The 13,674-nt window shown below is 43.3% G+C and overlaps 1 protein-coding gene across 1 annotated transcript in view; it reads left to right on the top strand.

The window, feature by feature from the left end:
• The window catches only part of LOC104408291 (kalirin-like), a gene marked incomplete at its 5' end in the record, with an annotated part of 54,797 nt that extends 45,684 nt beyond the window's left edge, over positions 1 to 9,113 (top strand). The window contains 6 exons of the mRNA XM_010017843.1: positions 800 to 931; positions 2,708 to 2,872; positions 3,763 to 3,841; positions 5,038 to 5,238; positions 6,162 to 6,300; positions 8,568 to 9,113. Coding sequence (XP_010016145.1) covers positions 800 to 931; positions 2,708 to 2,872; positions 3,763 to 3,841; positions 5,038 to 5,238; positions 6,162 to 6,300; positions 8,568 to 9,113 — 1,262 coding nt within the window. The remainder of the gene's footprint in view (positions 1 to 799; positions 932 to 2,707; positions 2,873 to 3,762; positions 3,842 to 5,037; positions 5,239 to 6,161; positions 6,301 to 8,567) is intronic.
• Positions 9,114 to 13,674: the final 4,561 nt, after the last annotated feature.

Here is a 13,674-nt window from a genome sequence, read left to right as displayed (position 1 = left end):
AAGAGTGTCACAAGCATTTAGAAGTCAATTTGTTTGGTCTCACAAACTGTCCTAGAGATATAATTTCCCCAATTTATCCAAGCAAGTTAGTGGCTGCATTAACTACTCCTTTGCTGAAGGGAGCCCTGAGCAAAACTCAGAAGAATTACTGGTCATTTGTCAATCTGTTGCCAAACACACCAAGTGCCATATATACGGGAGCCCTCTAAATGCCCTGCTTGTGTCATTTTTGGACACTTCAACAGTAACTGCCTCCTCACCTTCAGAACCTCACTTGCTGCTTGTTGAAGTCCATGTGGATGTTTGTTTTCCTCAGTTCTATATGCTTTACATCAGATTTTGAGCTGGAGCAAAATATAGCAGCAGAAGGTGGCAGGTGAAGAGGCTCTGCCTTCACAGCAGCTGAGCTCTGACAGATCCTTGACACCCAAGGGGTGTCTCCCAGGCAGTCTCGCAGGGACCTCTACGGGGCATTACAATACAGCTGACCTCCTCCTGTGAGGAAGAAGAAATTCCCCCTGTGCTGTAGTACTATGAGACCATGTTGAGGCAATGGGGCTTACAAGTAGTATGGTTCTCTCCTAACTGCTAGAAAGTAGTTCTACCTACCCTTGGGGGCAGGTGAATGGGACTGTGACATCGCCTTTCCTCTGGCTGTGCTGGTAACCCAGTGCAAATGAGAATGCTCCCTTTGCCAGGAACAGCTGACCTGATGTACCTGATACACCTGATCTTCAGAATAAAGCACTAGCACTTGTTAATGTGACGCTGGATTTGGTGCTTGTGTTCTCTTCCCTAGGCGTCCCAGCTGCCCCAAATCGCCCCATTGCTCAGGAGAGAAGTTGCACCTCTGTGATTCTACGCTGGCTACCTCCATCCAGTACAGGCAATTGCACCATTTCAGGCTACACTGTGGAGTACAGAGAAGAAGGTAAGTGGTTTCATCTGTGCTCACTGGCTGGGAGAATGAGAACAAAGTAAATCTCCTTTACGGCACAACAGGTCCCAAAAGCATCCTTGCTACCACGGGGGTGCCACTAGCTGTTGCTCACAAAGCCCTAAGGCCAAAGTCTAAGGCCAAAAGAAGCCCTTCTATCACCCAGTCCAACTTCTCATATATTACAGGCTTTTCTATTTCCTCTCGTCACATATGGCAAGTAAAGTGTGCTAAGCTAAAACGTGTCCATCACTGAGGCATCACTTCATTATTTGCATTCTACCACCATGGTATCCCTCATTCCTGTTGTACATTTTCTTGGAATGCAAAACCAAAGCAGAATCTTTTTTTCCTTTTTTTTTTTTTCTTTTTAATCTGGATAGAGCTGCATATTCCGGCATACTTTTCAAGCTCAGCTCTGAAATCCATTTGTTCTTAAATCCAACCATCCTTTTCTCCTGAAGAATTAAACCAACATTAAATGCATTGTTTTCCCAGTACAGGCACATGCATTCAAAAAGGGCATGTGAAATAATTTACATCCCTTTTTGCATTCTTCCTGCAAAGGTGAGAGGGCCCCTGTGCACTAAAGCTTGCCTTAGGTTTGTGGCCTGGTTTTATCTCCTTAAAAAAAATCCTACCTTATGTTTGTAAATGTGCAAACTTAATCACTCCATCATATTAACACTTTTTTAGCAAATAGTCTGCCTTGACCCTCGCTGTGCCATCAGTGTGACTGGCATTTTTGTGAATGAATGAAAGCTCTTCTATTAACAACAACCACCAAAACAAACAGCAAAAAAGCAGCAGTTTTCAGTTTTCAGTATTCCTCCCACTCCAAAGGAATCACTGACTCTTCCCTGTAAAAACGACTTTGACCTTGGGAGACCTGACAGTGAGAATTTGCCGACAGTCAACACAAAATAAGTGGGTCATGGTAAATAATATAAAGGTAAAAAGCCCTGAACTTATGAAAATAAGATACAATTTTATATATTCTATAAAGAAATAATAGGCTGTGACAGACCTCAGTGTACCAGAGGTCCTTTTCTGTTCTGTGACCCTGTGCAGATGAATAAAGTATTGCTCCTTTGGATGGCACAGATTAGGCAATATTTGGGTTTATTTCTGTTAGGAGCAGAAACACATGACAAAGTTACACATTTCTTTGCAGCAGTGCTGCTCATCTGCAAAGATCCCATACCAAACCTCAGAATGCTGCTTCTCCTCCTGCAGCTTCTGGTTTCGCTGTAGCCACCGTATCTTCTGAAAAAGGATATCATCTGCAAAAGCACTTGGATTACACTGACTCTCTGTCTCAGCTTCATCTGCAACTCCCTTGTCCATACTATTTTTGCAGAATTTCTGCTACCATTTCTCTCAGAGCAGAGCTGTCATCAAATCAGCCCTCCATTCCTGTCTTATCATGCTGCCCTGAGACATCGCTTGTAGCACACAGCCACAGCTAGGCTGCTGGAGAGATCAACTTGTCCCTGGGCTGTGGTTTTTCCATCACTGTCGGTCAAGTGAGGGGCATTTCCTTCTTCCCTCATTTAGCCAGACTGGAAAGTGGCTGCAACACCAAATAGCTTCCTGTGGTCTGGTTCTGGTTTAACAGAAATACATCAGTCTACTGTAATGTTGCCTTTTAAAAACCCTGTGGATTTTAACCTCCTAGGGTACTGCATGAGTTGGGCAGAGGAAGCCTCTGCTTTAAGTTAATGTATTGAGACTTTCCTTTAACCCTTCTTCTCTCCCTACAAAACGCAGGCTCACAGGTCTGGCAGCAGTCGGTAGCCTCCACGTTGGACACATACCTTGTCATTGAGGACCTGGCCCCAGGCTGCCAGTATCAGTTTCGAGTGAGTGCCAGCAACCCCTGGGGGATCAGCTTGCCCAGTGACCCATCCGAATTTGTGAGGCTCCCGGAGTACGGTGAGTAGGCACAGCAAGGAGGGGCTGATGCATGGTCTGTAATGGTGTGCTGTGATGGGTCCCAATAAAAACATTGATCCTGGACCTGGTAGGAATACAAGAAACAGCCTGGGAGATGCTCAGAGCCAGCTCCTGCCACTAGAAAGGTTTTTCATTTCTGCTCTGCTCCCAGGGCTCACAGCCTCTCACTGTCACAGAACTTACTGCAGTTTCGTAGCAGGTCCCTGCTTTCTATCCTAAGACCACTTCTTGTTTTTACCTCTAGGCAACAGGCTCCATGGCCTGGTTGGTGTTCCCCCTGCCTTTCCAGCGATGCCAGCAACACCAGCAGCTTCTGCTGGGCAGCCCAGCTGGAGTCTGCAAGTCAGTTTTCAAAATGCAGCCCCCGAGCAATGCAGCCAGCATAAGAAGGCTGTGACGGAGGCGAGCCCCCAGCACATGGTACTGCAGGAAGCTGGGGTACAGCTCATTCATGACAGTGCTGAAAGCAGAGCTCACATTTCCCCATGTTTCAGCAGCTCTAATGCATAACTAAGTGTACAACTGGCTTGGATAGGCTGTGCTGGATGAAAGGAGAGCTCATACAGCGTAGCTCTACCTCCCAATTACACACAGACATGCCCTTAGACTGTCTGTGTGGCCCTTTTCAGCCCAAAATTGCAAGGGCAGATTTGAATCCACTTTATCCATACCTTCCTCTGGGGAGCTCTGGCTTTTAGTGATCCAACACATTGGAGCTGTGCCTGAGTGTTATGAAAGTGGACTCCCAGTGATAATATTTGCTGTTTTAAGTAATGCAATCTCACATAATTTCAAAATATGCCCTTTATAGTCCACAGGAAACTGTCTTTAACTTTATGCTTTCCTGAATGTGCTTTGTTCTCTCAAAGACTCTGCTGCTGACGGTGCCACTATTTCATGGAAGGAAAACTTTGACCTCGCCTATGCAGAGCTGCATGAGATTGGGAGGTAATATTAACCCTGCTTATCACTGCAATAAAACACTGAAACAATGGCTTGAAGCTTTTTCTTCAGATTAAAGTTTAAGTTGCTCTTTGGAGTTAGCGTGAAAAAGGCTGCTCCTTTCAAAGAGCATTGCCCATTAAATACTGGTTAAAATACAGACCAGTTAAAATACTGTCTAAATTTTGCTTTTCGAGATCAGTTGTGACTTGAGGATTGCAACTTGGCAAACTTGTGAACAATTAGGCAGCCAAATCTCTGACAACCATGGGTAGCTCTTGCTGGTATCTCTCCTGTCATCTCTGATTTGATACGAACTTTTGAAGTCATGACGATCTGCTGGTTCTGGATAAGCTTAACCTCAAAGACTGAGTTCGCTGAAGCACTTAGGCATGTGACTGACTTAAATCACATGCCAAAGCATTTCGCCAGTTGGGATGGTCAGCTGACAGGAGCCTAAATAGAAGCTGCATATGTTGTCAGCCCTCAGTGCTCTGCATAGACAACAGATAAGGGGCATGCAAACAATTCAGGTTAATGTAGTTAGATCTTCAGATCAGAGATCAGAGGCGGGTAATTGTGGGGCTGAAAGTACAGGAGTCTCTGGTTCTGTAGAAATAAGAGTGATGTATTAATAAGAGACCAAGTTCAGCACACAGTTTCACTGAGTAGTTTTACTTTCAAGATTGGTACTAGGCACTAGTCTGTTAGAGTTTCATAAATGCTCTCCTGCCAGCTCTTTCTTAATTTCTTCCTGTGTGCCCGAAACAGTGAGACAAAATGGTAGGTTAGTGATTATCTAGCAAGGCTTTTCGTTGTCTGAGTAAGTTTGGGCTCTTTATTAAAGCAACTTTATTAAAGCAACCCACAGCTAAAAAAAAGAGATAGAACTTATAGAAGTGGCAGCAAATTGAACCCAGGGGAGATTGTTAAAGGACATCAGTATGACTGCACAAAGCAAAGTGACACCATTTGCTCTCAGTGTTCACTAATCCCCAAAGAATCTCAACATCCAGGGTAAGAGACGGAGGCTCTTTGTTGGAAAAGGTTATGAACAAGTTGTTAGATCTGATTCCTTGTGAAATATCCATGTGCTGAATCAAACAACACTTTGAAAATGAGTCTGTTATTGCATTTAAAATTAGGTGTGTTTTATTCATGAGGCCCCTTCATTATTCTGAGTTTTTTGTTGTTTGTTTCAGGGGCCGATTCTCCATAGTAAAGAAATGTGTTCACAAAGCCACCCGGAAAGATGTTGCTGTAAAATTCATTAGTAAAAAAATGAAAAAGAAAGAGCAGGCAGCACATGAAGCAGCTTTGTTACAGCACTTACAGCATCCTCAGTACATCACTATCCATGATACCTACGAGTCTCCTACTTCTTACATCTTAGTTTTGGAACTGTAAGTATGTGAGCTTGAATTCAAGTGTCTGGGTAGGAATCACAGTTCTACTGAGCCTAGGATAAAATTCACCCTGCCTTCAGCAGGCGAAAGTTGTTGTTGTCTGTTTTTTATTGATTGTGATATCAAATGAAGTAGCCATTTTCTTCAGAGATTCCACTGCCTTTTCTTTACCGTAAATATGATTCAGAATGACAAATGAAACTGCTTTCTATTATGGTGAAGCTTGAGTAATGGTATCAGCAGTTAGTTCGTCTCACTGAATAGCATCAGATTTACTTGGGCAGTTTTGTCTACTTTTTACATTCAAGTAAATGTATTACAGCTAGATTGAAGCCTACATTGTTCTAATACCTTTTGATGAAAAGATCTGTATAGCAGCCATGCTTGTCCCTATAAGGAGAAATAGCAACCAAAATCCAGAATGCTTCTTTGTTACAGTATATCCAAAAAAGTATATTTGAGCTATTTGATTGTTTATTGTATAGATAAATAAAACTATGTGGAAAACTTTTATTGGGTTAGTTTTCCCACAGAACATATTACCAGCTGAAAATGTCAGTGATTTTTTTTCTGCATTATGCAAACAGCTCTATAAATTAACAGATGAATACAAATAATTAAGAGGATCTGTTTTCAAAGGAATTGCCTCCGTCTATTGAATCCATCCTTAAGCAAATGAGTTTACTTTGAGACTGTTGCTAAATTTTTCAAGGACCAGAGATAACAATTGAGGATTAATCATTCTACAACTTCCATGGCCTGCAGTATCTTGAGATATCATTAAATACTCATGAGCTCTTGCATTTTAATTTCCTCCATTTTTAGGTCATGAAGTTTCCATTGCAATTGTGTTTTTAAATATTAAGTGTTCCTAGAGATACCACGTGATCTTTCATGTGCAGGGTTTGATTTGTTTGTAGGATGGATGACGGTCGTCTCTTAGATTATCTAATGAACCATGATGAACTTATGGAGGAAAAAGTTGCTTTCTATATAAGAGACACAATGGAAGCCTTGCAGTATCTTCACAATTGCAGAGTGGCTCACTTAGACATAAAGGTAAGAAGAAAAGAGAATGCTGCTATTATTCAGTACCCTGGTACAGAGAGCTTCCAGATGCTCAGACAGGGAAGAGGTGCAGTCTGTACCCCAAATTGATGATCACTAAATGGAGAAGCACTATCTTTCAGACCTATTGAAAGGGACTTAATGACCTACAGTGCAAGGTCTTTTTCTTCCTTCAGACAAGAGATGCACTTATTTCCTTGATTCACTGGTTTGTTCTCAAGGATTTTCTGGATTTAATGAAGGAGTAGGAGGATGTCTGAGACAAGAATAAGATACCGCTAGCACCTGACTGAAGGGGAATTACAAGATAAATACATGGAGTATTTATTTGGGCTCAAACCTGTACCAACTTATCTACCAAGCTTCCTGAGCAGAGCTCTCTTGTGCCCATGCAGCTCAGAGCAGGCCAAAAGGAGCATCCACAGCAGTGCCCTGGAGAGACCAAAGCAAAGGGAGAGAAGAGTGCAGGGGAGTGGGAGGTGGGGAGGGCTGTCAGGGACAAAGGAAAACAGCATGCTGCATTACACTGCAGAGCCTGAGAGGGGAACTGGAGGGGAAATACACCCAGAGAGAAGATCTGAAGAAGAACAAGCTGCATTGTGGAGAAGAAATTCAGGCATTCTTCAACATCATGCTCAGTTATATTAGCACAGCTTGTACCAACTTTGTTAGCAAACGGAGGTACTGTACTGTCCTGGATTCAGCATGTACTGGTGTCCTCACCAATATCCAAGTTATCTTGGATGACAGAATAAGCAACTGAAGTTATGATCAAGTGTTTTGAGTTTTGTGATCTGCAGCACTGATTCTGGTTGCCAGGGATATCAGATAATCTGTAATTTTTTTTTCAGATTTAAATGTCAATTAAAAATGGAGAGTGAGAGATAAATTTAACTTTCTTGTATGGTGGACAATCTAGCTACAAGGTGGTCTCTTCTCAATGCTCCAACCCCCAGGCATGTCAGATGAAATGATGCTTTCATTCTTCTGCTGCCTACTACCACTACCAAAAAACAAAGATTCCTCCTGTGCAGTACCTTATGTAAGCACTAGTCCCAAAAGGCTAAATCATCCTGGTTTCTTTCAGCGAGATTGTTTGTATTTTCTGCTGTATTTATAGGCCTGTCAAAAAAGTAGGTATCACTTGGAGGTAAGAAACTGCACTGAATTCTCTGATCACAAGATACTTCCCAGAAACAAGGTGGGAAGCAAATTTTCTGTGACCTATTTACAGTTCCTCCAAATGAGGGATGCTAAATAAAGCACCTTCTGTTGCTAAGCGGGAAGCAGGAGATGCACTGGTAGTGACAGCAGACCCAGCCATGGACTGTGTTGTCCATGGACTGTGTTGTCCCAGGATCCTGCTCAAGAACATGTTGATTTTGTCAATGCAGACTGTGCAAGAGAAAAGCAAGGAGAGAGTGTTTTGAGCAGCAGTGCAGTGAACTTTGCTTTATATAGAAACCCATGAGGCGGCAGTAAAATATTCATGAGGATTAGGGGCTATAGGACAGAAAAGTGAGTCTAGAGAGGGTGCAAGAAGTAAATACAGAAATCACCTCAGAGACAACAAAGGATGGAAAATCCATATTAAGTCGCCAGAGTAGAGTGTATAGGCAATGCTCAGTATGTCCCACAGAGAGGGGGAGAGATCTTAAAATACTGAAAGAGTTGATAAAACAGAGGGAAAACCAACTGGGATGAAATATAGTTGCAGTCTGGTTTGGAAGGCATGACTGTGTGCTGGTGTTTATAAGGGAACACTGGGATGTTAACTGACAGCAACAGTAATGGCACACACCAGAGTCCTTCCCAGGATACCTGGTAGTATTTACTTCATGAAGAACATTTCTGCTACAAGTTACGTAAATTTATGTAGCCACTTGTCATATAAACAAATGAAATAAACAAACTGATCAAGGATATACAGGTCTTATACAAATTTAAAAATCTGTCAGTGCTTCTCGTCTGTACAGATTAGTTTGGGAAAATAAAGAGAATTTGGGAGAAAGTGCAAAATCCCAGTGTGTGGCCCTAATGCAAAAGAGGATGTTGTCACTGCAACTTCAGCACTGACCTGAATTTACAGCAGTGTAAGCAACAGCTGAGCTGGTTCCTTGCCATTCACTCTCCTGATCTGTACCTTGCACATCTGACTAAATGCAAGTTTTGATTGGCTATTAAACCTAAATAAAATCTATATATTTTATTTGCAAAAATATAATGTAATTAAGTTTTCATTATTGTCTTTTCAACAGCCAGAAAATCTGCTCATTGATTTAAGAATCCCTGTACCTCGTGTCAAGATCATTGATTTGGAAGATGCAGTTCAGATCACAGGTCATTACCATGTACACCACCTCCTCGGAAACCCGGAGTTTGCAGCTCCTGAAGTTATCCAAGGTCTTCCTGTCTCCCTAAGCACGGATATCTGGAGCGTTGGGGTCCTCACCTACGTCATGTTAAGTGGTGTCTCTCCGTTCCTGGATGAAAGCAAAGAGGAGACTTGTATCAATGTGTGCAGAGTAGACTTCAGCTTCCCGCCGGAGTACTTCTCCAACGTGAGTCATGCTGCCAGGGATTTCATCAATGTTATCCTCCAGGAAGACTTCAGGAGAAGGCCAACGGCAGCCACTTGTTTGCAGCACCCCTGGCTGCAACCACACAATGGCAGCTATTCCAAGATCCCACTGGATACCTCCCGCTTGGCTTCCTTCATCGAACGCCGCAAGCATCAGTATGACGTGCACCCAGTCCCCAGCGTCAAGAGTTTCTTGATGAGCAGGCTGAACCCAGGCACATAACGCCTCCACGGCTGGGGTCCTACACTGCCGGTCATGAGGCGAGGTGCAGGGAGCAAGCAGACACAAAGCAGATCTGTCTGTACATAGTCCCATATTTGCCATTTGTGTTTCACATGGCTTCCCTAACTGCAGAGTACAAATCCTTGTGGAGGTGGCAGTACCTGCCCAGTTCCTTGGAGCAAGAGCAAAAGGAGTAACGGTGGCAGCTGCCTGCTCCCTCCCCTTGATGGGCTCCTTCTGGAACACGTGGTATTGTTGCATCCACTGCCAAAAAAGGACTGTGGGAAGCAAACACCAACTGGAGACGGGAGCCAAAATTGCAGTTGCCTTAATCTTTGTGAGGCAGCCTTACAAGGAACCCTCTTGATCTTGCAAATGGAATTCAAAATGTACAAGAGATTAGGAGTAGGATAGTCAGGGGAGTAAGACTAGGCTGACCTTAGCATGTTCTGCAGGACTGGACTGAAGTCAGTTTATGCTGAAATCATCGCAAGCCTGCGCCAGGTTAACAGACAGCTTCTGCATGCCCCGTGTGCCCAGGTCTGCCATGATTTCAGTGGGGGCTTTGCCTGCGTAGGACATGCAAGATCAGGCCCTAGTCACTGCTGGACCTGCTTCTGTGGTGGCATGGCTTAGATACACTCCTGTTGCGTTGTAGCGCTCAGACCAAAATCCCCCGTTAATCCTTGGGCTTTCTGCTGTGTCAAGTCAACATCCTTTCAGAGCTACGATTAAGGCAAGGAATTCACTGGAGCATACGGCTGGTTTTGACTAAGCACAAAGGGACCATGATGGGGTTTTTTAAATGCGTTTTATACACACTGTACAGAAATCTTTTGCAAAACCTGTGCATTGAGAAAAGGCTGTGACCAATTTTTGCAGTATCTGTAAACTAGATGATGATGATGAAGACAATTTTTTCTATCACAGGTTTTCAGTATACATATATTGTATCATATATATAAATATATATATATATAAGGGATCCTGTTCCATTTCTAGCTTCAGAATTGCTTGGCCCAAAGTCCATCTAAGCCTTTCAGAGTGCAGTAGGAGTGGTGAGTTCAACCTTGTGCTTACAGCTTGAAAATCGTGTTTAAAATATGTCATTTGTTTCATTTCCAGACTTGTAAATATCTCTCAGCTGCCATTAGCACCTCATCACCAAAGCATTCGTGAGGATATTTTTATGTCCAAAGCCTAATTTGTAATAAAATAAAAAATATTCACAATTAAAACATTTCTCTCTTGAAAGCCAAGTTGCAACATCATCACATTGATGTTACAGTGATGGAGCCAGCCTTAAGTATAACCAAGGCAGGGACTGTGCAGTGACAAATCAGCAGTTCATAAGCTGGCCAAATCTTCCTCTCTATCAGTGGATTGGGAAGGGAAGCACCTCACCAGCTGGGTCTTCCCCATCCTGCTGCCATAAACTCTATAGCCTTGTAGGGTGATGATCAAAGAAAGAGGTTTGTTTTTTTCCCCTGGCATGTGAGGACTTTGTCTCGGTGCTGAGTGCTGTTGCTGTGCCTGTAATGGGAAATGTCAGTTATTACCAAAGGTTTTCCTAAGGAAAAGGGCTTGATCTGACCATGTGTGCTCAGTTTAGACTCTCTTGTAAGGGCAAGAGTTAAATTTAATTTACCATCCGAGTAACTCAACTGTGAACCTACAGTAATATACCTGCAGGAGCAAAAGCTGTCTCTGCTAGCAGGTCGTAGAGATACTCTGCAGGTACTGTTAAATTCTCAGGGCTCTGCTAGCCCTTATCTTTTGATCCACTTCCAAGCTCAGTTTCATGGCAGGAAGGAGACCTGGCCCTTCTCTTTGGCTTGCTCCATCAGTATGCTAGTGGAGAAGAAAGGAGGCACAGAAAAAAACCAAACGTTCAGCACTGCCTGCATGCAACACAAAACAGACCTTGAGTTCAGGGAGCTACAGTTAGAAAGGTGAGCCCAGGTGACCAACCAGAGTCAGAGCAGTGTGCAAGGCCATGTGACTGTAATACAGGGGGAAGTTTGGGAAAAGCTTGAAAGAGATGGTGTTCACGGAAGGCTGAACCTTCTGCTTCAGCTAAAATCTCAGTCCCCCTCTGTAACGCAGCAGCTGATTTTCTAAGCAATCCAGCAGCACCTCTTAGACAAAGTCCAGACTCCCATCCTGAGCAAGAGTGTGAAGTAAGCAATGTCTTAGCAACCAAAACTTCTTCAGACAGAAGTCATCAAGGAGTGTCTTTAATTAGCATCAACCTCAGGTACTTCATCACTTCAGGACTGTTTGTACTTCTTCCTATTTGTCGAAGCTGGATCTTTGTGCTGTGATTGTGCTGCCCTTAAGAAAATGTTTATGGAAGTGTGGTTTAGAAAACCCACAGCTTTTATTAGACGTGTGGGTACAGTTGAAGCCACAGGCTTTCTGCTTGGCATTAATACAAACAAATTCTCATATATCACGTGAAATCTGGAGTTATTTAGCATTTTATTTTCCTACTTCCTGCACTCACATCTCAAACTGCAACAGCAGACACTTTGGATGCACGGAGGGGGGAAAAGCTGGATTGTTTGAGGGAATATTTAAGCCTTTCGTTGCTATCAAATAACAGAAAAAAGCCCCTAAAGGCTGAAAGAGGATACACGTCTAGGTACTGGTGCTCAGATTCAAAAAAGAAGTTCCTTGTCAAGGGAGAGAGCTGGAGGTGCTGAACTCTGAATCAGATTTTAAATCTTACAGGGTTGCTTTCCTTTGTGGTTCTGCTTCTTCCATATTCATGTTAGAGAACTCTTCTGGAGCACATTCAGGAAAACCTTAATGTGTTAGTACTTGCAAGTACATTTGTGATTATCAACCCTTTTTGCATTTTATCTCAAAGATTTCTTTTGCTCAAATAATATCAAATTGAAATGAAATGAAATGAAATGCTGCTATACAGAGGAAGTACTCTGACCATGCTCTCTCTGAGGTCTTTTTCAGACAACCTGTGGCCTCTCTGCCAATCCAACAGGTCCTGTAACTCTGCTGTAAATTACAACTCCATTTTAACAGAGATTACAGAAGCAGGCCTGGAGTAAGCCCACTAGGTGAGAAGCACCACAGCCAACCCCCTTTGCAGCGCTCTCCAACTACTGGGTGGTTTTGTGCATGAAATATTGCCTGTAACAAACATGGGGAAACACACTTTCCCATGAAGCTCTGTTAGGCCTTTATCAACCTCCCCAAAGAGCAGCTGTATCTGAGGGGAAGATTGCCACCTTCAGCTTTACTACTCAGGGTGTTCCCAAGACTGCCAAGTAAAGGTATGGTGGTAGCTGCACCCTCTAGCTTCTGCAGCAGCTCCAGACCAGCTGGAATGACCAGCCGTAATGCTAGCAACAGAGCACCACGAGCTCGGTGCAGACTGGCACTATACAAACCACCACCTTCAGACGTCTTCACGGTGCTCTTACCCTGCGCCGACATCAAAGTACCCTTGCTCACAGTGTCCCCGGTGCTGGGCACCAGTGAAACAGCACACAGAGGGCATGGTGACATGCAGCGCTCGTTATTTAAGATGGCTACATTTAACGAACACGTGTGGTGATGAGTAACTAATCTGCTTCTTTGTGTTCCACTTGGAACAGCCAGGCCAGGCCATTTCACTCTTGGCCATTGAACAGGAAATCCGATTGCCCATATAACACTGCCAGCTCCTATCAGGTATCCGAAGCACTTGTTGCCCTGTCAGAGATCTGCACGAAGCTGCCAACCCCCCTATGTATGTTACTACAGGTATGACACACAGCCAGTCCAGGGTTCTACACTTTAGTATTTTAAAGCAATCCAGGCTTTAAAATCTATACAATTTCTCTCTTCCTACTTGTACCTACAAGTTTTGTCTAGTCTTACTGCCTTTTTATTTTACATTGCTTCCCCACCCACCCCCCCCAGTAACACTAATCTTTAAAAGTGTTTTACTTTTAAACTACATTAATGCTGAGACAAAGTCTGTGCCCTCAACTGACCTGTACAAGTGATGCGGCTTCACTGGAGTTCATTAGCATTTCTGACAATGCTATTAGGCCTTTGTTATGAATACCATGACTGAAGGCTAAATGCAGACCCGCACGTTATGACCTGACTATATAAACCCATCCTTTTAATCCCTTGCAATGAGGGGACTGCATCAAGTGACCTGGGATAATATAAACTTCAGAGACAGATGTAAAGGCTAGTCTGTGTACACAAAGGTCTAACAGATAATTAACATACACAGGGGATAACCACCAGTTTTGTTTCTGTCCCTTTCATTGCAGAGGTAGAGTCTTCTCTAATACAGGGTGTGGGTTTATTTTCCAGCTCATTCTTTCATGTCCCATAAGAAAATGGTGCTTTCCCAAGGAAACAAAATCAAATCCCATTTTACTAGGCTGACTGCACACTGCCATCAAGTGATGAATTCTTGTTCTGGGATCTGTATAGTGGTGAGTGTTACCATAGCGTCAGGATGCTGAATATTCGCTGTAACTGTAGTCTTTATTATGAAGCTGGTGAAAACACATCTTCTCTACACAAGCCATATTTC

This window comes from Nestor notabilis, unplaced genomic scaffold (assembly GCF_000696875.1).
Source record: "Nestor notabilis isolate BGI_N333 unplaced genomic scaffold, ASM69687v1 scaffold20417, whole genome shotgun sequence".
Taxonomy (NCBI): domain Eukaryota; kingdom Metazoa; phylum Chordata; class Aves; order Psittaciformes; family Psittacidae; genus Nestor; species Nestor notabilis.
The sequence above is the reverse complement of the archived record's forward strand: the minus strand, read 5'-3'. Positions and strand labels throughout refer to the sequence as shown.